Here is a 25,130-nt window from a genome sequence, read left to right as displayed (position 1 = left end):
TCTGTAAAGTCAAGAGCAGCACTGTGCAGTAGAACGCATTTATTCCTAACAATATAAGAGAAACTATGCAGGGAAAGCTTGTGGTACCCCAGTGTAGATCAATACCTTGTGAAACAAAGAAAATAAGAACTTTCCATAGCCCTCAGGAAATACAGTACTAACAGTTGTCATTAGAAGATCTGATGAAACCATTTGAAAAAGTTAAGGAAATAGGAAAGAAATGATACAAATATATTCACACTTATTTTTTTCCTTAACCTTCTCTTTCTTCTCCATCTCAAAAATAAAAAGGCAATTTATGACCAACTGGCTCCCTTCCTTGTGTTCATTTTGGGTAGTTCAGCAGCAAAGGAGCAATAATTGCATCATTTGATGCAATGTTATTACACAAACTCTCGTGTAAGTAGCTAGCAAAAGAGCAACAATCACATTTGAAGCAACGTTGTTAGGTACACTCAGTACTGAACACACTGTTTAAGTTGCAGTTATTATCTATCTGATCTCCTTAAGTTCTAACAGGTATAGGACAACCCCACAGTAAAATTGAGGAATAAATCTGCTCTACCCAAGCCTGTAATTCAATTCATTGACAATTTTTCAGTGGTTAAAGAGTATCATCTCATTCTCAATGTAAAACACAAGCACTAACTACTGGACAGAAAAAAAAGAAAATAGAATGTAAATCACTTAAAGAACACTGGTAAAGACATTAAAATCAGCTTCTCCACAACAAACATTCTCTTTCTTTCTAACTGAACAATAAAATGGCTTTCCATACCCTAACTTGGTCTCCATTGGTTTTATACAAACTTGAGAAATCTTAAATTTTCTGTTTACAATGAATTTTTCTTATGAAAAATAGTCAGCTTGTAATTGTGAAGAAAGCTTAAATGTAAAATTTGCATTATCATCACTGCGCTCAACAGCCCCAGTTATATAATGCCAAATATTTCCTCTGGAACTCCAAGTACAACAACTTTCTTTGTGCCAGATTTGTTAGCAAGGCTGTTTGCTGGTGCAGTTACAGTTCTTGCATTTCAACAGCGAGATCCCAGCTAAAAGGAAATTTTAAGCAGGATGGAAAGTTCCTTATTGTCCTCTTAGCCCATTTTCTAGAACGAATGTGAATTTTCAGTTCAAATAACATTTTGCAAAAGTTATCACCTCATTCAGAAGCCCATTATTTAGTATGTATATACTACTGCATTGAGAGCAAAATGGTTTCTAATAGTGCTGTTTGGAGCATTCAAACAAGTAAAATGAAGAACAATTGCAATTTTTACTACAGCATTTTTGAATATACTCACCCTGGATTATAAAGCATAACAGCCGATAGGTTCTCACAAGATTTTGAAAGATCTGTCATAGACAAACTGAAGGAAGACAGCAGTCCGCTCTAACAACAGATCATAAAATGTATGTGTTAGACAAAAACTGATGTGCTTGCTTCACTTCATGAGATATTCGATGGGAAGCAAAACAAAACAAATTCTACAACGATCATGGTATGTCTGTATTAGCGAGGAAGTGTGAAGGGATTTAAGTTCCCCCAAATGCTGATTTAATCTTACCTTTCTTTTTTCCCTTAGTTTAGCAGCTTCTTTGGGATGGTTAAAGCGAAACATATTGGTTCTTCCAAGTAATATCACAGCACCTAATGAGAAAAACACATATCATTTACTGTCAACAGAATGTACCAGGAAATGCCGAATGATTTGTCAGTCATCTAATATGTAAGCAAAGCTTTCCATTAAATAAGAACAAAATGAAAATGTGTTTTGACAATTCAAGTGTATAACAACATATAGTCACGGCTTTGTGAACAGATGTGCATATTTTATTCCTTCTTCTTCCTACTTAAAAGAATGTTCGTGCACACTAAGGTCAACCATACTCATGCAGTTTAGATTAAGGATAAGAAGAGGAAGAACTCATAGCAGCTGACTCAATTTGACCTATCCACTCTATAACAGTACTACTTTGGAGGCTACCAGCAGGTACCAAACACCATGGGAACATCCATAAATATGACTAAGGACAAACTAATCATTCATCCACTACTGTTTGAAGTAAAAATTCATTCCACCTAAACTGAAAGCTCTACTTTTCCTTCATTTGTGGTCCCAATAACCTTTTTCTTCTTTCTGTAGAAGAATGCTGAAGTCTGCCATCACTCAGAACATTATTAGTCCTTTATACTCAATACTTATTTTCTCAGGGAAGAATCTGCTCACTTCCTCTCCATTACAGTATTTGATCAGTTATGGTACAGATCCAGATATAATGTGATTCTGGGCAATTCTTATAACATTGTAAGGATGGTGATGCCTAGATTAGAACTCTCCTACTAAAAGCACATTTTCTGTGATGTTTCACTACTCTCGTAACAGTGAAGCCTTACAAGTTAACCACAACAAAATCAAGCATTTAGCTGTCAGTCTGTGAATTACTTTTAGAAGAAAAATGATTTTATTACTCTTACAACCTGAAAAAAAAGGCACCTACAATCTCTTCATGCAAATTGTTAGCATGTGAGAATGAAATGCTGTCCTTAATAAGGAGCAGTCTTCCTAAAATTAGCTCAGTTAGGAACATCGACCCCAATAAGGTCATTTGGTCTTGATTAATCAATGACAAAAGGCACTTACAATCACCCTATCACTTCTTGCTGTCTACACAACAGATCAAATCTTGGACCAAACAGTTTACCTTGTTGGATCTTAAAAAGAGTAATGTTTCATTGACCCGTATGCAGATTGTATCGCAAAGGCATTTTGATACCAGCTTCATGATTTATGTGACACAACCAGTTGACTTTTCCTTCATGAAGTGTGCCAGGCACATTTATTGTTTAATGTAAGCATATTAAAAGGGGTCCCTGGTAGTCATGATACTACAGTAGAAGGGGTGTAACTGTTGCTGGTCTTCACATGGTGGCAAAAGGCACAAACACCTCTGTACCCCATTCTTGCTGTCTGCTGGGAAGGCTGTTTTGATGACTTTAGCAGAGGAGATGGTCAGGATTTCAGTAAAATTACTTTGGTTACTTTCAGATGAAGATTAATATAATTGTGAATATTTTTGACCGCGCTACTAGATAGAAGGTAGGTACTTAAATAAATGAATATATAAATATAGACTCATGTTCCTAACTTCACGCATCTAAAAAAAACAGGAGAAAGGCTTAAAAACAGCACATGACATTCAAAACCAGATGGCAGATCATATGAACAACGACTATGTTTCTCTTCCAGTACCTCTCCAAATCATATGGTCATGAGACTAGCAGGGGAGGATCTGGCTTCAGTCTCAACAGGGGGAAGGAGATGCGTGCATGTCACATTATACACTTATGGAAGTATTTAAAATCACTGAAAGTTTGGGTTGGAAGGGACCTTAAAGATCCTGTAGTTCCACCCACTTGTGCCATGAGCAGGGTTGCCAACCGCTAGACCACTTTGCTCAATTTAATACGCCAGGATGGTGAAAGAGCAGATTACAAGGGGAAATATAATTCTCCCTCTTCTCCTACTACATTCCTCCTTTTTATTCTAGGATGTCATAGGCATTATTGAATCATCGTGCTACTTTTTGCATTATGGGACCTCTACATGCTTGTTATTTTTTAATTATGCTAGTATTAAGGAATAACTACAGTCTTAACTTCCATTTGACAGAACTGAGATATGCAACATGAAAACCTATTAAAGAAAGAAAAGTTTTGATCAAAGCCATGCTGTCAAATAATTCCTAAGCATCAGGTTAGTTTATCTGTTATTAAACAATGCAGTTCCCCATCAGAATGCAAATGCACAGCGTTAATGTCGTCATGGAAACATAACTGGATTTGCTATGCAGTTTGCTTTTTATTTGTTTACTCTAAGCAACAATTCTTCTTCTCCTTGAAAGTTAAATGGCAAAGAACAAAAGGTTTCACAGATACACTGACAGTATAAAGAACAGCAACAAGAACCAGCTGATCGTTTATGGTCCTTTGATCTGGTAACTTAATGGGTGAACTCCAACACAAAAATGACCAGAGAGCATAGGAAATAAATAAGAAGAATGTGTATTCAAATATCATCATACACAAACAAAATTATTTATAAATAAGATCTTTCTAAATCAGATTGTTTTCTTTTTAAAACTACTTCTACTAACAAACTATAAAAAGAAACTAACCTTGAGAGATGATGTTAACTACAGAAAGGTTGGCACCTTAGCTTAAAAGTGGAAAACACAGTTTAAACTGAGGACAAATTTATGGTAAAGGGCAAACTAAGTGAATATTTGTTCAATTACTTTTAGAAATTCTACCAGATGCGCTTAATAAGGTAAGAATAGTGTAATGAGTTGCACTTACACAGAGGCCACATTAGCTAGAATTCACAAATGCAGGAATTAATCTGAAGAAGGAAGTTGTAATTAATTACTATGCCTCTTTTTTATTATTATTAATAACTGTTCATCTGAAAACGTGTCGAATTTTAGATTATCACAAACGGAAACACTTAAATATATCAGCAGATAATCAGCAATACCCAAATCAGATATTTAAAGAGACTGGCGCTTCATGCTGTGAGACTAAATGCTAACACAGCTAGGATACACGTACTGTGCAGAAGTTGTTAAATCACTTGATTTATCAGCTTTGCTAGCCCGATGTCATAGCTGTAACCCTTCCTTCAAACTCAATCTGGTTACATGGTCCACAGGTCAGCCTAGGCAGCTTTTTTGCACAATTTAGTAATTCAAAGCAATCCTTTCTCCTCCCTGCTTTTCCTGAGTTGCAAATTTGTTTAGACAGAAAGTCAGAAGGCAAAACAACAACAAACCATGCTTCCACCCTTTACAGTCCAAATTTCAAGTTGATACATCATCTAGAAGTGGGAAATAGCATCCAAACTCCACCTGCCTTCTGAGGCCAGTCAAACCTGTACCATCTTTGAAAGGCAGTAGGCTTAAGAAAAGATGAGGCATTGCAATTGCAATTCATGTCAAGTGTTTCTTGTCAGTGTTTCCACCAAGATATCCATAGAATTTACTCAATTTCAAGACAAAAGGGGTTGGGCTTTCTTTCTGATTGACACTTTACAGTCAGCAACATGCCCTCCTCACACCAAAACTCCTTGCTTTCTGTAAGCAGAATTTTGAAGCACTTGAGCTCAAAAAGACGCAACCATTTCTCACTCAGTACTATTCTGTCCACTGTACTCCTCAATTGTTAGCATAAGCTTATTCTGAAAGCTAATTTCTAGGAATGTAAAGTGGCACTTCTTATCAGCAGCTGGGCTGCAACAAAATCTCACTGCTCAATGGGTCTGTAGATCTTAGCTTAGTGAGAAGGTATTCTTGCTTCTCCTGGAAGATAAAACATCAGAACCTCTGCTGCAGCGCTCCTCAGCTTATTTGATGTCATTTCTTTCCATGCCAACAAAATACATCTTTGGCCCCAGTTGTCCCTGGAGCTTTTTTCATTTCCAGATTTTAAAGCTTTAATATTAAACTTATAATTCCCTGAGTGTCATCTGTAAGGGTTACTCTGCACCCCCTGCTGCACAAGAGGATTTGGCAAGTGTGTTAAGTGGGGCTGGACCTCTGAGGAGCTGGAAAATTACGTCTCTGTTTTAAGTCATGTGGAAACCAACATTCCTTCTCTTATTATTACAGCAATCTAAGCAATCTGCCATGGAGTTCACTTTACACATAAGCTTTGAATGAAATCAAACGGTAAGTATCAGTTCACACTGAAAATCAAGAAATGGCTTAAATTAGTAAAGAGTTCCCTTTACACCACGTAGCAGTTCTGTGACAGAACAAGAAGTCCATGGCTCTCCTGATCACCTTGGGCAGCAGATGAGAAGAAACTGAATTAAAATTAAATGCATTAAATGGTGACCCCTCTATATACATGTAGATTTTTCAGCGGTCTTGCTGGAAAGAAACAAAGACACTATCAAAAACTATACGATGCTGGGTAATACCTTGGTTTAGGTGCGTGGCCTCAGTAATCTGAATTCCATTCACAGAACACTGTGCTCCATTCAGTGGTATTAGATTCACAGTACCATTAAGATTTTCAAAGATGCAGTGCTCACTTTCCAAATCCAGACCATGAAGAACTAAACATACAAAAATAGAATAATTAGCCTTCTAACAACTAGTGAGATTTACATGCTGATATTGATTCATTAAGGACATATTGAATTACATATTTCCAAATGTCTCTTCTCATTTTTTTTCTGGGCAATATTTGCTCTTTCCTTCATCACTTCCCACATTCCTTAAACACTGAACCCGTTTTTTTTGTTGTTTTATTGCAGCAGAAGTGCTTTTTTCTGATTTATTTTACATAATGGTCTTTTCTCATGTTTTGGCACCAGATTAATAAGTGCTCTTTTTTTTTTCTTCCCATAAAGAAAACAGGAAAGTTTATGTATTTGTAGAGACAGACTTTTTTTGCCTAATTTCGCTGAGAGATGAACTCATTGAAAGCAGAGAAGCACTTGGGGGTCCTGATGGATGAAAAGCTGTATGTGAACCAGCAGCATGCTCTTGCAACCCAGAAGGCCAACAGTATACTGGGCTGCACCAACAGAGGGATGGCAGCAGGGAGAGGACTGTCCCCATCTACTCTGCCCTTCACTTGTCAGCTCCCATCTGCAGCACTATGTCCAGGTCTGGGCCCCCAGCACAAGAAGTATGTGGAGCTGTTGGAGTCCAGAGGAGGACCAAGAAGATGCTCAGAGGGCTGGAGCACCTCTCCTATGAAGAAAGGTTGAGAGATGTGGGTTTGCCTATCTTGGAGAAGAGAAGGCTCTGGGGACACCTCACTGTGGCCTTCCAGTACTTAAATGGGGAGACTGAGGTTAGATGTTAGGAGGAAATTTAAACTCAGAGAGTTGCAAGGCACTTGAACGGATTGCCTGGAAAGCTGTGGGTGTGCTCCATCCCCAGAGGTGCCCAAGGCCAGGTTGGATGGGACCCTGGCAGCCTGAGCTGATGGGGGGAAGCCAGCCCACAGCAACGGGTTGGAACTGAATGAACTTTTAAGATCCCTTCCAACCTAAGTCACTCTATGATTCTATGGTAACATGCAATTCTAGACTGAAAGGCTGAAATAAGGTTATATATTCCCTTACATTCAGGCACTTATCAATCAGTTATGCTACTTTCTGTGCATTACGTGTGATTACCTCCACTCGTATTGCTTAACTTCACAAAGCAACGTTTGTTTTGTGTGGTATTCATATATAAATTTTAATCCACGCATCTTTTAACAACAGGATATACACAAAACTACATTATCTGACCTCTCAGCCTTTCATTTGATAACCTAAGGATGCAGCTTATTTCAATGAAACTGCCTCTAAGCAACATATGACAGGGCAGTCCAGCAATGGCAATTAGTTGTCTTTCAAAAAACTAAGAAATACAGTACAAGAAGCCTATCTTTTCACTTCCAGAATTTTCTTCCACCCAAGTCTAAAGACCTGAGACTGTTTTAGGTATAACAATATAAGAATATTCTCATTATGCAAAGGTTAAGAGAGTGATTGTGCAGCAGATGTGACAGGTGCTGTAAGAAAAAGGATAATATTTTTACAGAAGGCTATTTCAAAAGTAGAAAGAAATAAAGAAACAAGTATGTGAATATGAATAGATTTGAATCCCACAAGCTATTTTGTAAGTCATGTTCCTTGAAGCATATCCCACGTAATGCAGCCTTAAAAATCCCCTAAAAATTACAATATGCAAGAACATATGAACAAGTAACTGAAAAGAAAGGAAAGCTAGAAAGCTCTGTTAACAGACTGGAATGTTAGAAAGAATGGAAAGAAACAATGCAAAATTCCATACCGATATCCTGTTCCGTCATAGCATCATCTCTGCCCACATATGTTTGGCCCTCCTAATTAAGAGAGAAAAGTACACATTTTCAGTTGAGATCTCCCTTTCTCTCATATAAAGAAATGGTTTATCTTTCTCAGAGTATTATGGCCCAGTGTATGTTTCAACATACTACATTCTTCCCCTTGTATTTTAAGAAACACTTTCACAGTCGTTATTAGACAATATATTAGCAAATTCAACTATCATGCATAGGGCTCATCACTTTAGTTTTGAGACAATCTAGATCTGGATTTCAAGTCAAGCTTTACAATGAAATTAATGAAAAGAAAAACCATGCATAGGGAGATATAGTAAGTACCTATCTCTGGTTAACCAGTTAACCCTCAGGGTAGACCTAAACTAAAGGAGAGAAATGTAAGGAACTTATCCTACCACAGTGGAGAGATGTAATGAACACTTGTATGAGTAATGTATTTAGATGGCAAATTAATACTACAATTTGTCTACTGAAAAATTACACAGCATACAAAGGTTGTGGAAGCACAGATATGCATTTACCTTCAAGTGATACAAGATGATGCCAGTACTAAGAAGATCGTCATCAATGCCAATTAAATGAGGCAGTTCAGAATCTAACACAACACCTATTCCTTCTTTCCTCAGAGCCAAGGTTTGTTCCTGTAAAGGACAAAAGTATAGTTATTAAAATATGCAGGAAATACTCTTCATTCTTTTTTCAGACTATGTTTAAAGTAACTCATTCTCTGTGATACCACAGAAAATTGGCAAGGTTTTTTTCCCCTTACATTTTAAATGCAACTTTTATATTTCCAGTGAGTGTTCCAAGCTTACCGTTCAGGAAATCTATGAAGGTGTTATTTGAAAGAGGCCAGACAAACAGCTGAATTATACCAGATAAGGGAGATCAATCAAGAGAATAACAAAGCAATTTTGTATAAAAGCAAGCTCTGTATCACCATACATGATAGTAAGAAGAATTTAAAACTACATAGAATTTAGTATGGCTAAAAAATAGAAAACTGAAAACTTTTTGGCAGTCCTTTAAATAAAGTGAATCTTAGGCAATTAAAACCAAGACACCTGAAAACCCAGAAAGCTTAAGCATTTAGTACACCATCCAATGTAAAGGAAGCGCTGGCATAGCAAAGAAATGCAGGAAATATTTGTAGCACATGATTTTAATTCTTTTGATTTCCTTTGGGCCACACTCTGTAACATCTGTGGGAGAAAGCATCATTCAGCAGGAGTGTAAGTGGAAGGCTTTAGCACTGGAAGAAACACAGAATCATTTGGGTTAGAAAAGACCTTCGAGTTTATTAAATCCAACCACCTAACACTACCAAGGCTACCAATAAACCACATCCCTAAGTTCCACTTCCACATGTACCAAACACTTCCACCGATGGTGACTCCAACTCCCTATGCAGCTCTTTCCAATGCTTGACCGACCTCTATGTGGAAAAACTTCTTCTTAAGATCTAATGTATGATCTTAACACATCTTAAGGCAGTTTCCATATGCCTATCACTTGTCACCTGAGAAAGGAGACTGACACCCACCTTCCTACCGCCTTCCAGGCAGTTGTAGAGAGCAGTGAAGCCCCCCCGAGACTTCTCTTCCCCAGACCGAACAACCCCAGTTCCCTCAGCCAGTTCTTGTAATCGTGTTTTCCAGACCCTTCATGAGCTTCACTGCTATACTCTAAATGCATTCAGGCAACCCAATAGCCCTCTTACAGCAGGGGGCCCAAAAATGAATGCCAGCACCAAGTACAGAAGGATAATCACCTCCTGCTCCTGTTGGCTGGCTGCACTAGTGCTGACACAAGCCAGGATGCCGTTAGCCTTCTTGGCTACCTGGGCACACTGCTGGCTTGTGTTCAGCTGGCTGTGGACCAAGACCTCCTAGGGCTTTTCCACAGGGCAGAAATCCTTCCAAATCCTTCTCTCCAGCACCCTCACAAGATCTCTAGGCAATGATTTTTGTTCAAATCCCCAAGCAGAGTTATCCAGAACCTATACCCTGAGGTATACAAGGCTCAGTGGCAGACAGGAGGCATTAGAAACAGAGCTCACATTCTGCCAGTAGGCCATTCAACCATGACATTTCTGGCAGCACAGAGGGAGTTTTCTCACTCTAGGGAGAATTTCCATCCATCTTTATAGTGGCTTGCTTCAGAAGCCCCAAGCCCATGCAGATTTGTAAAGGTTCTGCCCTTTGAGCCTTCCTACAGCAAGGCCTGGTACCATTCAGGCTATGTGAAGACAGCCAGCCAGCAGCAGTGCTACCCACTGGCTTTTGGGTAGCAAAGGCTCCTGCATGCCCTTAGCACTTTGTCACTGTCCCCACAGCAGGTCCCTGTGGCCATGGCTGCAGCTACAGTCCCTCTGCTCCTGGCCAGAATAGGATGCCATTTCTTGGCCCACCATGCCCCAGCCTCATGGGACAGTCACCTCCCACCAGAAGGCCAGCTGCAGCCATGCACCCACAGCACTCCTGATCTGAGGTTTGTTGGGGACAGCTGAGAGCCTGGGATAGAATACAACAAGGACAAGTGGCCCTAACTGACCAAAGGGATCTTCCACACCACATCCTGCTCAGCAATAAAAACTGAAGGGAAGAATGTGAATGGAGTTTGCCAGGGCTGCTCTTGTTCAGGATCCAGCTGGACACCATTTGTCTGGTGGGTACTGAAAATATCATGTGACTAGTTCAATGGGTATACACAATATATAAGAGATTAACTACAGCTTTGAAATTGGTTTTAGTGTTTGTAAAGTTTACTTTGCAAATTGAACTCAAATCCTATTGACTTCCTAGACCTGGAAGGTAACAGCAGCAGATTGTGAACACGCACACACTGCTTCTCAAAATGAACCAGTTTTTCTACCCAAAGATCTAAACCATTATAAGCCAAGGAAGAGTGACAACTTGGGAAGGAGAGGCAGCATCAGCTTCTGTGTATTATGAAGCACACGCTTTTCTCCTGGTGCCAGCAAATACAGAAAACAAGTTTTCTGACAACAGCATGAATACTTCTCCAAGTTATCTTCACTCTTCAGAGCCAACTGAGACATAACAGCAATCTATCTGCTTTCTCCTACAAACGCTGTGTGTATTTTCCTATGTACAGCAACTTGACAAATCTAAGAGAAAAGATCTACTACATCATTTCTTTTTCCTGCACGGTATAAAACATCATCAATATCAACACTGCCTAAAATGTTCTCCACTGACTGTGCAAACATGGGCAAAATGAGATGGTGACAACACAAAAAAGACTCCAAAACAAAACCAGGAAATCCCAGACTGGTTACGGGTGCACTAGAAAGTTCTCCAGCCTTCAGAAAGAAGAGAAAAAAAACCTGTGATTAATGTTGCCCTGCAGCTCTCTGACATTCAAACTGCATCCAGCTATTCCTTGATATTATAAAAGTGTCACCTCATAAAACCAAAAAATACAGTTTAAATCACTGTTCAAGCAAAAAAGTAATTTCAGTCAAAATATCTATCTCATATTAAATATTTATTGAGTGGCACCTACTGTTACACATAATTTATAACCTTCCTATATAACAAGACTGAAGACTTAAAACAGTGAATATAGGTGGCTGTTCACACAAGCGGTGGCACCTCTGGCCCAATGCAACTGATGAAACATTAAGAGCAGAACATTTTTTCTAGCATAAACAAAGCATTTGTGAGCATCGCTGACTGAGGAGAAAAAAGGCATCCCATGAGATAATGAAATCTTTGCTGGGAGAGAAAAACCTGCCACAAATAATTAAGATGAAAGTAAAACAAAAGCTTCAATTTCCAGTCTTTTGTATCTAACACTGTATACTAAAAAAATAAAGTGCATATAATAGTGACTTAAAACTGATGTGTTATTTATCCATATCTAAAATTAAATAACACAAATAGAGTTTCTAAAAATCATACTTTGCATAAAACTGCTGTTCATAAATAGAACACACTCTTTTAAGGGAAGTATTAGAATAAATACAACAGACTGTAATGAGATTAAGAAGTGAGATTAAGATATCTATCGGATGTTAGGCAGAAATCCTTCACTCAGAAGGCCCTGGTACAGCTGCCCAGAGAGCTGTGGGTGCCCCATCCCTGGAGGTGCCCAAGGCCAGGTTGGTTGGGCTCTGGGCAGCCTGAGCTGGTGAGGGACAGCCAGCCCATGGCAGGGGTCGGGTCTGGGAGACTCTAAAGTGCCTTCCAACCCAAGCCATTCTATTATTCTATTATTAGGTTTTCTATTAAAAAGCCTGATGCTTAACTGGGGCTACTGCTAAGCTTTCAATCGTTTGGCTGACAATCTCATTCCAAATTCAGAAGAAAACTTTGAACTGTGCACTTTTGTCCAAAGCCAAAAGCCACAAACACTTTCAACAATGTGTGTCACTCTGTTCTCCCAAATTGAAAGGAAGAGAAGAAAATGGTCAGAAAGAAGCAGCCAGATTGCTCCTCTTTCACCCTTGATGGCACAGGAAGAAAACTTCTAAAGGAAGAAGGAAGGATGGACTTCTTTTGAAATAAATTGAAGGTCTGCAAGCTATTTTAAGGCAGAGAAATTAGTAGGTATGTTCCGCAACGTGATCCACCTTCATTTGTGCAACACCAGCTTAGAAAGCGGTGAATCCATGAGTCAGAATGCCAAGAGAAGGAAAGGTCGTCATCCCCATTAAAAAAAAATACTAATGCAGAAAATGAATGAAAGCCTCAAGGCAGAATTTAAAACACTTGCATGCACTGCATGCATCTTATCTGGAGTTATCCTTGAACAAAAAAGTGCAGATGTACTCGCTCTGTATTTAAGATGCGCTCATAAACTGTGGAAAATAAAGCAAGTCAAGTATTACACACAAAGGAGCACTCCCGTGAATATAAATGCCTGCACTGTGCAGAGAACAAAAAAAAAAGGTCTCTTCCATTGGAACCTCTACATTATATAGACTCGTTTTTGTTGAAATTCAGTCATAAAATAATTCTGAGTCAGTACGTAAGGAAACACCTCCTTGAGTCACAGCAAAAATAAGAGGATTAAATTGTTTGCGTAAATGACGGTCTCTTGGAATTCTGCTGCCAGAAACATCCTGATGGGGTTCAACTCATGAGCACTTCTTGGGAGCATACAAGAGCTGTCACGGAATCCCCTCCACACTGCTGCACCACATGTGCTGAATTAACTGCATTAAGGCACCTCCAGGCTTGCAGTTTAGAAACATAATCTTTGTTTATAGTACCTGTATGTGCCTGTATGTTGAAAAACAGTCTTGTGTAGCTGAGAATTTGCTCTATCAAGCAGTGTTATTCTGCTCTTTGTATCAGTTGTGGTTTCATAGAATCATAGAACGGCCTGGGTTAAAAAAGACCACAACCATCATCTGGTTTCAACCCCCCTACTATGTGCAGGGTCACCAACCACCAGACCAGGCTGCCCAGAGCCACATCCAACCTGGACTAGAATGCCTCCAGGGATGGGGTATTATTTCCATGGAAATAGATAGGGGGCATTACTTTTAGAGCAATCTTTGTACAATTGCCCATGTTAAAGAACTTTCATGATGCACAACGTTCAGCGCATTTAATACACATAAATAATACAGACGAACACAAAGATATTAAAAAGCATACAGAAATAGCACAGTGCCCTTTTAATGAACAGAGTTCCTTGGCGAAGTCTAATTTATTTTACACTTTCCATCACAAAAATCTCAATTCTTTTATTTCAGTATGCAGCGGTTAACTGCTGGCACACAGTTCTGAGAGAACACCATGCAGAGGCTTTCGGTAAAGCATAACATTATGCTAGCTAAGTAAATTGTCCAGATGCCTATATTTAAATTATGCAAAGATGCATAATACTAGATTAAAGAAGTTAGGGGTAAAAATGTGCAATGGCAAAGCTCTTTGCATTAATATTTAACCTGATTACATACTACAGCAAATTCTTCTGCTAACAGGTACTTTGGGTGCATTCGATTTCATTGCAAATATGCTATTATGTCCCAGGTTCACAAAAACGTCTGAAGGCCCTCAGTGGCAAAGCTGTAACATTAAGCTCGCTATAAAATATAGATACGTACATTGTACACAAAGGAAGTTCTTAATTTGTTCCCCTCCAGATAAGTATTCCCCATATTCTGCATTCCCTTTAAATCAGCAGAAAGAAATGCTTCACACCTACAGAAAAAGATATTCCAAATGGCTCAGAATTCAGAGGCATCTGAAAATGTTTATTTCAAAATCCAGCAGATAAACCAAATTAAAGAGGCTATGCAAATGGAGGCCGTAAGAAGCATGGATTGGCTGGTCGTCCCTTGATCAAGGTGGGTAACCAGCCTAGGACTTCACAGCACTTCAGCAATTTCCATCACCTCCATCCCAGAAAGGAGAAAGATGAAGGGGCTTGCAGTTCCACAGCAGATGTTTTTGCCAAGTGTAAAAAGCCAAGTTACAACAAAAACCGATATGCATACAACAGTCAAAGCTAACTGATGCATATGGCCTGTACGAGGTCTACACTGCTTGCATTTCCAAACCTTTCAAGAAACAGGAAATGATGCATAACAGCAGAGGAGGTGCCCTGATGGAAGCGTACAAAACGCAAGCAGAACTCCCCAATGGTCAATGCTCACCGGCTGTAATAGCTGTAATAGCCAATACTAGAGAGCAGAAAAGAAAACCATTCAGCAGCAGATAAGTAAGGAAAAGTGATTCCTTGCTAAACTGAAGGATACTGCTGATACAGCTTACATAGGTGCAAGAAAAACTGGCAAATGGCAAGAAAAGGAAAGCAGGACTATGCAAGGATATCACCTCTAGTTCCCTAATCCCAAGAACTGCAGGCCCAAAAAACATGGAAAGATTTCTGGTGGAAGGATTACTATCTTGCTTGCCCTCTTTTTTATTGCAGTAGTGGGCATTGTTGCCGAAATTATTTCATCTACAAGCCTATTTTATCTGATCCAATATAATCTTTAACAGCTGCACAGTAGATGAGAATATTTGGAAGTCTGATTTGAAATGAGGTTTACTAGCCTTTCTATAAAGTATTTTACTAGTAAATGCACTTAGAAATGTGTTACCAACAAAAAAATCGAAGTCTCCTTTGTATCCCACTGATTTTTGCCTCTAAAAACTTCTTAGACCAATGAATTATCTGAATAAAAATCAACATAAATGAAAAACAAAAAAACGCACTTTATATTTGCTGCTTTAATACAATAAATGTTTTTTTTCCTCCTGTGTTCTGATGGATTAAGATCTTACTCCTTGAAACTCAAATGTGTGATAAGAAAATCACATAATGATTCATTATGTGGCATCTTCTGCTTTTAAAGAGTTACCTTTCACAAGATAGCTGCAGTGAAATGGCAAACATGACAGCAGCACTCCTGACTGAAAAGAAATGCCTCCTTCCCTGTCTGCCTTCCTGCCTTTGCCTTGTGCACTCTCGTATAATTCTTACCATTTTGGATGACTTTCCTTCCCTAGACTTTTCTTCTTAATTTCTTCAAGTTCTGCTTTAATGACAGCATTTTTAATACTTCATGTAATGACAGAGTTTTTCATGTAAACTTTGTTAACCTGTAAACCCTCCCAGCACTGAGCTGCAGGTTGCCACCCTCTCATAAAGCTGAACAAGCTAAATTATAGATCATCAAGGCTTTAGAGAACAAACCCCAGGAATTGTTTTGCTGAATAAATTACTTGAGTTTCCATCACACAATCGCAGTACACAAACTAAATTATCCTCCCATTTTCTATATTAATATATATTGCTTTGACATCCTAACTAAATTATCAAATAATCAGGAACTGAAATCAACCGAACAGTATCGTATTATCATACAATCTATGTGTTCCAGAGAACTCTAATTTATCTTTCAAGTTACAAAACCTTCCAGATTTGACACTGGGATGTGTGATGCTTTTATTATCCCTACACCACCCTCCATGTAGCAGTACATTTTCGTGTTCAGCTGTGTTAATCAAATACTCTTGTGAAAGATGAGTCCTTTCAATGCAAGTGAAAACAGACTGCTTTTCTATTATGTATGCCCTCCCACCTCAGTTTGCTTTTTACACAAAGAAATATTTTACCTCCTTAGAGAAGACAAACAATCCTCCAACACACAATTACCTTCTGCAAGCTTTGAGAAGCTTCTCTGCAAATATATTAATTCCATAAGGTATTGGTAGACACTAACTATCCTCCATGAAAACATCTAATGAATTTACCTTGCACGCGAGCCTCAGTGTCTCATGCAAAACCCACTAAGCACTTCCACTGCGTGTTCTCTGGTGAGCAATCTAACACTTGCAAAACACCAACCCCTTATCAAGTCAAAGTCTGCATCAGAGCTCTGATAAAAGCCAGTCCTGTAAACTCAAGTATGCAACAAGATCACCATCCCAGCATAAGACAGCTGTGGAGCATGGCCTAGGTTCATCTACACATTTCATTTCCCTTCCAAACACAAACTTCTGAACTTAATTTCCACTCAGAGATCATTTTCACTATTTCAATCTACAGACCTAGAGTTCGGAGAGGTTTTCAGTGGATTAAAAAGCAGTATTTAAGAGAAATACACTGCAAATAGACTGGTGTTTCTATTTACAGAAATCGTCTTAATGATTGCAGATTTCATTCTTCTGAAAGAAAAGTGCCACATAAACAGATTGACTACTCTGAATTTTCAATCCACATGCTAATTGTTATAAAGAATGCATGGCCCACTATTAAAATTGCAGTCAATATTACGAGATGAGCTTACTACAAAATTAGTGAAATATGCTGGTTATCTCTAGAAACAAGAAAATTCCTTTAATTCTGGAGTTTCGGGAACTTTGCTTCTGCTTTAGATGCTAGCAGTGTTCCTCCTATCTGAGAAAGGAAGAAACAAATGTGACCTCCTGTGTTGCCAGTGCAGTTCCCAAATAGCTTAATAAATCATTTGATGGATTCCAACTCAGGCTCTCATCCACGGCAGAATTGAAATTGTTTTCACATATTTGGCCTGAACTTGCGAATAGTCAGTTCATACTCCTGAATTCTGAATCACTATCAGCATTCAGCTGAAATAATTATTTTGCTTCTTCTGTATGTATTTATTGATATAATTACTGTCAGCATTTGTATCCTCTCTCCTCACTGCTATTTTAACAGGCTGAGCATTGACTTTCACCTAACCAGCACAGCCACACCACAGCACATAACACTTCCTCTCTCTGCAGTTCTCACCTGGATTCATGCTCCTTGACCTAGATCACAGAATATCCCAAGTTGGAAGGGACCCACCAGGATCACTGAGCCCAACCCCCTGCCCCACACAGCACCCCCAGCCCCAGTGTCTGAGAGTGGTGTCCCAGCGCTCCTTGAGCTCTGGCATGAAAGCTGTGCCCACTGCCCTGCTTTCCACCCTCACATCTCCAGTCTGAGAAGAGATGACTTACATACAGTGTTCCCAATGTATTTGCAGTTTTGCTTGTGTCAGACATCCCTGTTTTCCTCTCACTACACAAAACATCTATGTGATCCTCCCAAGCTCTCATCTATCTTTCATGCTGCCATACTACCTTATGACAGTGAAGTCTCAACCATCCTCCCCCCTACTCCATGGGGCTTTAAATTCACATTAGTCCCCGGGCTTTTGCACTTCAAACTATCTGCCATCAATCTCCTTTCTATTATTCTAATTCTAAGTCATCCTGTCCTCTGTGAGATGCTCCGCTTGAAAAATGATGTCTCTCCACTTTATTATCAGTAAACTTCACCAGTTAATGCACCTAAGGAAAAGATTAAAGATGGTCAGGCTCAAAAATGAGCTCCTACTACCAGCATCTCTCCTTCCTAATATTTCCTCACACCCTCTCTGCAACTACTTTTTATTTAGGTTCTATTCACCACACTAGTTAAATAGGGATCCCAGGGTCAGGTAGCTTTACTGACATCAGTAAACTACAGCTGTTTCTGGCACGGATCACTGACGGACCAGAACACAGACAGACCTCAGCACATACCAAGTGGGCAAAGCACAAACAACAAGCTCTGTAATTGACAGCAGGGCCACAGACAACGTTGTAAGTATTAACTAGAAAGGAAACCATTCTTCAAAAATTCGTATTTTAGAAACAACAGATTTACAGTTACTCTTGCTCTAACCTTGAAAGACACGTGGCAGACTAAGTATTCAGGTTTAAAGACGTTTTCATTTAAAAAAGGCATTTCTTGAAATTAGTCTCCCCACTAACCTTGCCAATGTAACCCATTTAGGAGGTAACGTTAGTCAAGGATTTGAGTCCCTCCGCAATTTACTTCAGCATAATGAATGTAGGTCAGAGCAGCAGCTCTGAATTTAACATTTGATTTAGCTCTGAATGTTTAGCTTCAATACGTAGCACTTTAACAGACTTTTTCCTTCATTCCACTTTGAGAACAGAGATATAATGACTTTTCTGGTGGTTGATGAAGGTATTATCACCTTACTTCTTTCCCCAGGAATAATGTGCTGGTTTTTACTAGGTCAGTGACAGCAAATACAAGTTGTCACTTTATGTGCAGCTTTTAATGCAAATTAAAGGACTATTAAAAGGTCAGAAATTGCAGAAGATATATTCCCTTTGATTTCAAGTCAAATGTTTGAGGATGCTACAATAAGACAAAGTGCCCTTTAAAATGATCTATTTTATTTTGTGTACCTTAAGCATAAAATAATTGGTACCTTAAGCTGACAGAAATGTCATTAATAATTATTAACACGTCATAAAATGACTATGATTGTCGATACTTTTCTTCTGAAAATCTGGTAAAGTCGTTTGAGAGAAATAAACTTCTCTTAGCAACTATGCTTACCTTTTCTTAGATCAAATCCCAGTGAAATAAATCCTGCCTAAACAAGGATACACATTGTACCACTGAAAGCATACTAAGATCTGTATATGAACTTATAAATATACATAAACTGTATTCATATATGTAGCATACTGCCAATTGATCACACAATTACTGAATGCCAGAAGAGACGAGCCACAGGAAACACCTATGTCCATTAATTACAGTTAAAGAAACTACAGTTTGTTTCAAGATTTTAACAACCAAACATATGAATTACCTATTCCGGTTTGCAATAGCCTAATATAGTCATGTAACTGCTTTTAAGGGAACAGTGTGAGAGGACACCAAATACTTCAGACATAAATACAGTATAAGGATCTCCATTACTGTCACCTTCCTTGCACTCTCAGGAAAACCTCCCTGGGCCTACTTGTTGCCAGATGACATGAAGCAATAAAAAAGAAAGTCATGTTCACCAAAGGAGGCGTGACATTAGCTATGTTCACAGACTGTAATAAATAAAGCTGGTCTTCCTTCTGCAGTGGCAGAGCTTTCTGTTGTTTTTATAACCGTACTGAGATTTCCAGACATCATTGCACAAACACTGCATACCCGGAGCAGCTTTGCTTCTCACGTGAATTCTCAGTGACTTCTGGCAGATGTCAACTGCACCTCAAAAATCACCCATCTACAGGCAGGTAATTCATCTATTACGTAAATGAGCTCAAAATAAAAGATGATGCACTGGAACAGAATACAACGTAGCACTTTTCAGTAACTTTAATATCTGGCAAGTAAATATCAGTTACCATAAGGAATGAAGGTAGGTCTACTGCATAAGCCTAAAGCTCTGAGAGAGCCCAGGCACTAAGACTTTCCTGTTTCCAGAAATTAAATCAGACCTCCTTGATTAATTTACAATTTATACCAAAAAAAGAGAGATGTTTGAAATATTCATTTAAATGCTTCATTAACACAAACAGTTGGATCAGGGAACCGTGTCTCCACTGATTGAAACCAGAGAAAGAAATAGCAGGAAACTTCTGACGTGATAACATAAAGATTGTGCAAATAGAGGTAAAGGGTGGGGAGAGGTGACTGCAGATTAAACATACACTTTGGGACAGCTGAAATGTGTAACATTATGTTTACCACATCATCAGTTGCATTTGGCAATGAAAAAAGCCAATATTAAGTAGGTTTATGTAAACAAAAAGGCTTATGGATGTGTGCTTTTCCTATAAGAGCATACTAACAAATCAAAGGAACACCAGAAAACTGGAACCATACTCTCTTCTTTCTCACTCTTCTTAGTAGAGTTAATTCTTAGTTATACAACACTCTGCCTAAGCATACTTTATTTTTTTCCCCCAAATTGTGAGCATCCCTGTAGCACTTAGTCAGCCAATTAATTAACATTGCACAGGAATTGCCACATCAATATTCCAAACCCTGGTTTTCTCAGAGTTCCCATTAAAGAGCTGTCACCACAGCAGCTGCGGAAGCACAAGTGACAGGTGAATCCCACTGGAAAAAAAAGAAAAAGCAACTAAGGACATGTCATCCCTTCATGCAAAACATAATCCGCAATTAGATATCCTCAGTTTTTATTTTATAAAGCTTCAGGACAGCTTAACTCACTGCTTAGAGCAATCAAGCTTCCATTTATGGCTAAGATCGAATTGTTACCCTTCATCAGAAATTCTTCCATTCATTTTCAGAACAAACTCGATTTTTCCAGGAATTAAGTGTGAATATTTAACAGGAAGCTCTACGTAAGTTGGTATTTTTAAAACAGATTAAGTTCTGAAGCGGTTTGTTGCAGACTGGTTACTCTTAATTATGTCTCTTGAATTTACCTAGAAACTCTAAATGTAGAAGAACAGCAAGGCTGGAAATGGCTGCTCAGGGTGGCAGTGAAGTCACTGTCCGTAGAGGTGTTGCAGAAAAGGGTAGGTGCCACATTGAGTGACATGGTTTAGTGGGCACCGTGGGCTGTGGTTGGATTAGATGATCTTAGTGGTCTTTTCTAACCTTAATGATTCCATGATCCTATGATGAGAGGAGCAAATGTTAGGAGGGAGAAGAAACGATTTCAATACACTGCAAAAACTGGTTGGGGATTACTAGAAGTAATTCCTAAAAAGAAAGGGCAAGAAGCAGACTTGACCACTTGACGTAAGTTTTAGACTGGAACTGTTCACACTCTTTGCCCAAGTTAAAACACTATGTATATATAATACGAAATGTCCCTCCTTTGTTCAGCATGATGCAGATTCAGCAAATAAAACAAATAAATACTAATCCTCTGCCACAAAAGTATATGAAGTTTAGAAGGCTAAGGGAAGAGATGAGGAAACACGGACAATACAGTCTCTGATGAGGTATCACTGATGTGGAGGAGTCCGAATATGTTTTGCACTATCCTACTAGTTCAATAAAATGAAGGCAGGGAAGAGCATATTTCTTCATTTAAAAGCAAGAGATTAGTTATTGATATAGTCATTAATTATGAAAGGTAATATTGGTTTCTTTGTGCACATCCGTGGTAAATAAGGCACAAATTCTCACCAAAGATGGTTGTTCTAGTCAATATGACAAAAAAACGTAGCACCGTCACGCTGGCTACTAGAGTCAGTTTCAAAACAATTAGTACAATTCAGACACTTCAGTCTTTAACAAGAAAGAAACTTCTACTACCCAAAGCCACAAAGAAAACCACAACTAAGAGGAAACTCTCTAATCAGATTTTTGACCGTCTCCCACAGCTTTAGGCCACACCACCCTCATCAATCAAGAAAACCTATCAAAGAGTCTGTAACAACCAAGATCAGAAAAATGGGAGATCTGTTGCAAGCAGCTTACTGTTAAAGCGCAGGTGATCCCGCAGCAGCCCACACAGGCATCAAGAGCTGTCTGGATATCAATTAAAAATGCAGATGCAAAATGCAGAACTGCTTAAATGAGCAACCGCAAACACAGGGAAGCTAAAATTAAAGCAATAGCTTCATTAGTTTTCCATAAAGAATAAGAGATTTATAAGACTGATAACATGAGCAGTTATCAGTCTCCTAAGTTACCCTTTCTGCTCTTCATTGATTTTTTTTTTCCCTACTCTTGTGCTCACCATGGAAATGCAGCTTTCTATTAATACACAGACGCCCCATGTAGCACCCAAATGCAACACTATATTTAAATGTCTTGCAAGTATTTCCATTAGAAGTCTTGGCAGATTCAAAGTAATTTTCTCAGGAAACTTGGCCTTCATTCCTGGAACTACAAGGACGAACTTAACAGGTTGAAATCTCTGCTCCCCTATCCTTTAAACCTCGCACAGACAGAAATGCTATTGACATGAGAGAAAAAAAAATCTCTGAATAGAATTGCAGGATTTGGCTAATTCTAAGTATAGATGCCTGCTTGGCTGCTTAAGCTTCCTGGATGCTCGTCTGTAAAATCCTGTTTTCCAGTGGCTTATAAAACTTCAACCATCAAAGCTGCCACTTTCCACGCTGGAACATCTGCTGCAGGCTGGTTTGTGCCCTCACCAGCTTGAGTTTAAGGGAAAACTATTCTTCTGCTGCAACAAATGAGGCTCACGGAGTATTTTGCAGGTAAGCTATGTCTGCAGCAGGGCAGGCTTCACCTCTTCACAACCTTCTACCTGTGACTGCACTAAGCATATATTATTCTCAAAAGAAAAATAAATCTACAACTTTCAACACTGACATTAACAGCAGAGAACAAGACTTTTTTTTTGCCATTGGTGATCCTTCCAAGCAGGAGGTACTGCACCTTCCAGCTGTGAGACAGAGACTCTGCCCTCAGTACTCTCTGTGCTGGTATCTAAAAAAGGGAAAGGGTCTGGCTGGAATAGAAAGAAACGGGTGATGTTAATTCATCCCCTTCTCCCATATGCATTAGGATACAGTCTTTAATTACATGATCATATATTGTCTACAGGATCTGTGAATAATTCATTCTACAGATTGTACTCTGGGAATGAATCAAGAGAATGAAGGGAACTAGACTTGTATCCACAGGACTCTCAGTTCATTTGTTGCTCAAGCTGGATGATGAATGAGTCCTGGAATTGTAAAGGAAAAAAGACAAGTCTTCTAGCAAATGCCTTTCTTCCTTTTAAAAACTATTTTGTTGCCTGCATTTCTTGAGGGATGAGAGAATTAACAAAGTGTTACACTTCTCTGGAATTCTGTTTTGTTTATCTGCCTAGAAGATCATCCTTACTTCCACAGATGACTTTAAATCTGTTAGTACCCTACCACAGCTGAGATGTCCCACTCTCTGCTGAAAGAAACTGAAGAGTAGGGCTATGCAGAATAATTTCATTAAAATATTGTCTCCATAGTTGCAAAGAAGAACAAAGAACGAACATCACACTAATGGCACTTCTACAACGGTAGGACTGCATGAATCAACACTACGCTCAGTAGCCAATTAAGACATTAAGCCGGGTGCACAACAGTACTGTGCATTCAAAGCTATTAGAGTTGTGTAGTAATAAACTCCTAAATAAAAACAGATCAAACACACATTTCCACACAACTATTTGAAACAGTTCTTCTGTGAAAGTCTCCGACAAATTTGCTTTTTCCTTCTAAGATCATGATGTGGGAATGTTTCTTTAGCCTCCCATAACCAAGCCCAACAAGGACTCTACATTCTATCACTGCTGACTGTCAGCTCTTTGCTGATCCTTTAGAAGAAACAGCTTTCACAGTTTTTTTCTTCTTGTCTTTTTTGTACAGGCTAAATCAGGAGCTTCCTCTGCTTTCAGTTTAGCTCTCCTTCCTGCCACAGGAAAATTAATAGAAAAGCAGACCAAATGCACAAGAGGAATTGTTGAATAAGTAGCATCTGAGCTACAGAAAGAATTTCAAAAGCAACCCTTTCTGTCCGATTCCTTCTCATATGAAAACAGCCTGCAAGCCCTAGGGATGGATTAAAGCTAAATGTGGCCTGGATAATCTACACATGCAGAGCCTCCGTTGTATGGAGAAGGATGAAGTAAAATACTTGGGAGTATGGTTATTCCTAGAAACCAGAGGGCCTCTATTGGAATGCACAGTCAGGATCAACCAAACTATTCAATCCTGTCTTAATCCACGGCTGGTGAGCTCAGAATCTACAGCCCCCAGCTGTGCTTCTCTGATGGTCCAGGTGGTTTCGAGTGGGAAAAAAAATGGCTTAAAACTGGAATAAAAAAACCCAATCAGTAGCATTAGGTATCCCTTGATTGCAACTTTCTAGTTGGAACTGAAATTTCAAAGTGGTCAGACCACCGCAGAGGCATAGCAAGCAGCTAAAGAGGCTACAAGAGAGAAAGGCGGTTTCTCAATAAGATGAACACAGGTGGCAGACACAGACTTGAAATCAGACATCTATTTCTTTTGAAATTCACTTTTGACTGCTGCACTCAGTGTTCCCCAGGTGGCTGGGACATTTTCAATAGTGTTTCTATTAGGAAAAGAGCTACAGTAGATCAGTAGCACCAATTCCCAATTTACTATTCTTTTTTTTTTCCTTCCCCTTTCTCTTACAACAGCAAGTCAATGTTGTTGTGGGCAAAGTACTGAAAAGAAAAGAATAAAATCACTGGTGAGCAATGAAAGCTACTATCTTAAAGAAAAAGCAACGTGTACCTCAAGGCAATTGTACATTCCTTTTTAAAGTTTTTTGTTAGTTAGCTTTTATAGAATTTTCTATTTTCTTCTCTCTCAGTCTATACTAACCTACACTTAAGGAAGGGAGGTGATCAAATAAAGCAGTAATCATCATTCAATGATGGCATCTGATCAGCAATATGGTTTGGATGATCTCTGTCCAAACTGAAATACCAAAGCAGAAATCTGTGTGCTGAGCAACAGCATTAAGATCCTGGCAGGTAAATATATTCGTTTTATCACACTGAGAGAAAATAAGAAGTATGCTTTATTTCCCGTGTGCTTGTATGAACTGAACCCCAGAGAACAAGAAGTCCGTATGACTCTGTGGAGTACAACTACTGCCAGCTACATTGTAGAAAGAAGCAAACAAAAACAAAGCACTGGGTTAGGTATCAGAAAACAAATGCTGGTCAAAGTGACAGCTAAACTAGATATTAGATATCATGACTCTGGGAGCAGGAGTTGTTCTTAAATGCCATACAAGGACTGAGAAGTATAAACATTTCCTTGTTGTCGGACAACTTCCTTAAAAAAAGCAGAAATTAAATGCCCTCCATCTATGTCCACAGTATATTACCTGGTCAAATAAGAGACACCATCTCTCCCAGGACCTGCTCTTCAATATCCTTACAATATCAGAGCTTTCAAGTTGAGAAAATAAATACATTTTTAAAGCCTTAACTGAAGTAATTTGTCAAACACTTTAGATATACAGT

General features: G+C 38.9%; 1 protein-coding gene across 4 annotated transcripts in view; it reads right to left on the bottom strand.

Moving 5' to 3' along the window:
• KIF16B (kinesin family member 16B) overlaps positions 1–25,130 on the bottom strand; it is a 126,449-nt gene that overhangs the window by 64,916 nt on the left and 36,403 nt on the right. For 3 of the 4 annotated variants that reach the window (XM_072333335.1, XM_072333336.1, XM_072333338.1), the window contains exons 13-17: positions 8,413–8,532; positions 7,861–7,912; positions 5,985–6,122; positions 1,572–1,654; positions 1,308–1,396 (exon numbers count right to left, since the gene is read on the bottom strand). In XM_072333335.1, coding sequence (XP_072189436.1) covers positions 1,308–1,396; positions 1,572–1,654; positions 5,985–6,122; positions 7,861–7,912; positions 8,413–8,532 — 482 coding nt within the window. The remainder of the gene's footprint in view (positions 1–1,307; positions 1,397–1,571; positions 1,655–5,984; positions 6,123–7,860; positions 7,913–8,412; positions 8,533–25,130) is intronic. The other variant, XM_072333337.1, reaches the window with a different exon arrangement.

This window comes from Excalfactoria chinensis, chromosome 3 (genome assembly GCF_039878825.1).
Source record: "Excalfactoria chinensis isolate bCotChi1 chromosome 3, bCotChi1.hap2, whole genome shotgun sequence".
Classification (NCBI taxonomy): Eukaryota; Metazoa; Chordata; class Aves; order Galliformes; family Phasianidae; genus Excalfactoria; species Excalfactoria chinensis.
This window is presented reverse-complemented; position numbering and strand designations above follow the sequence as displayed.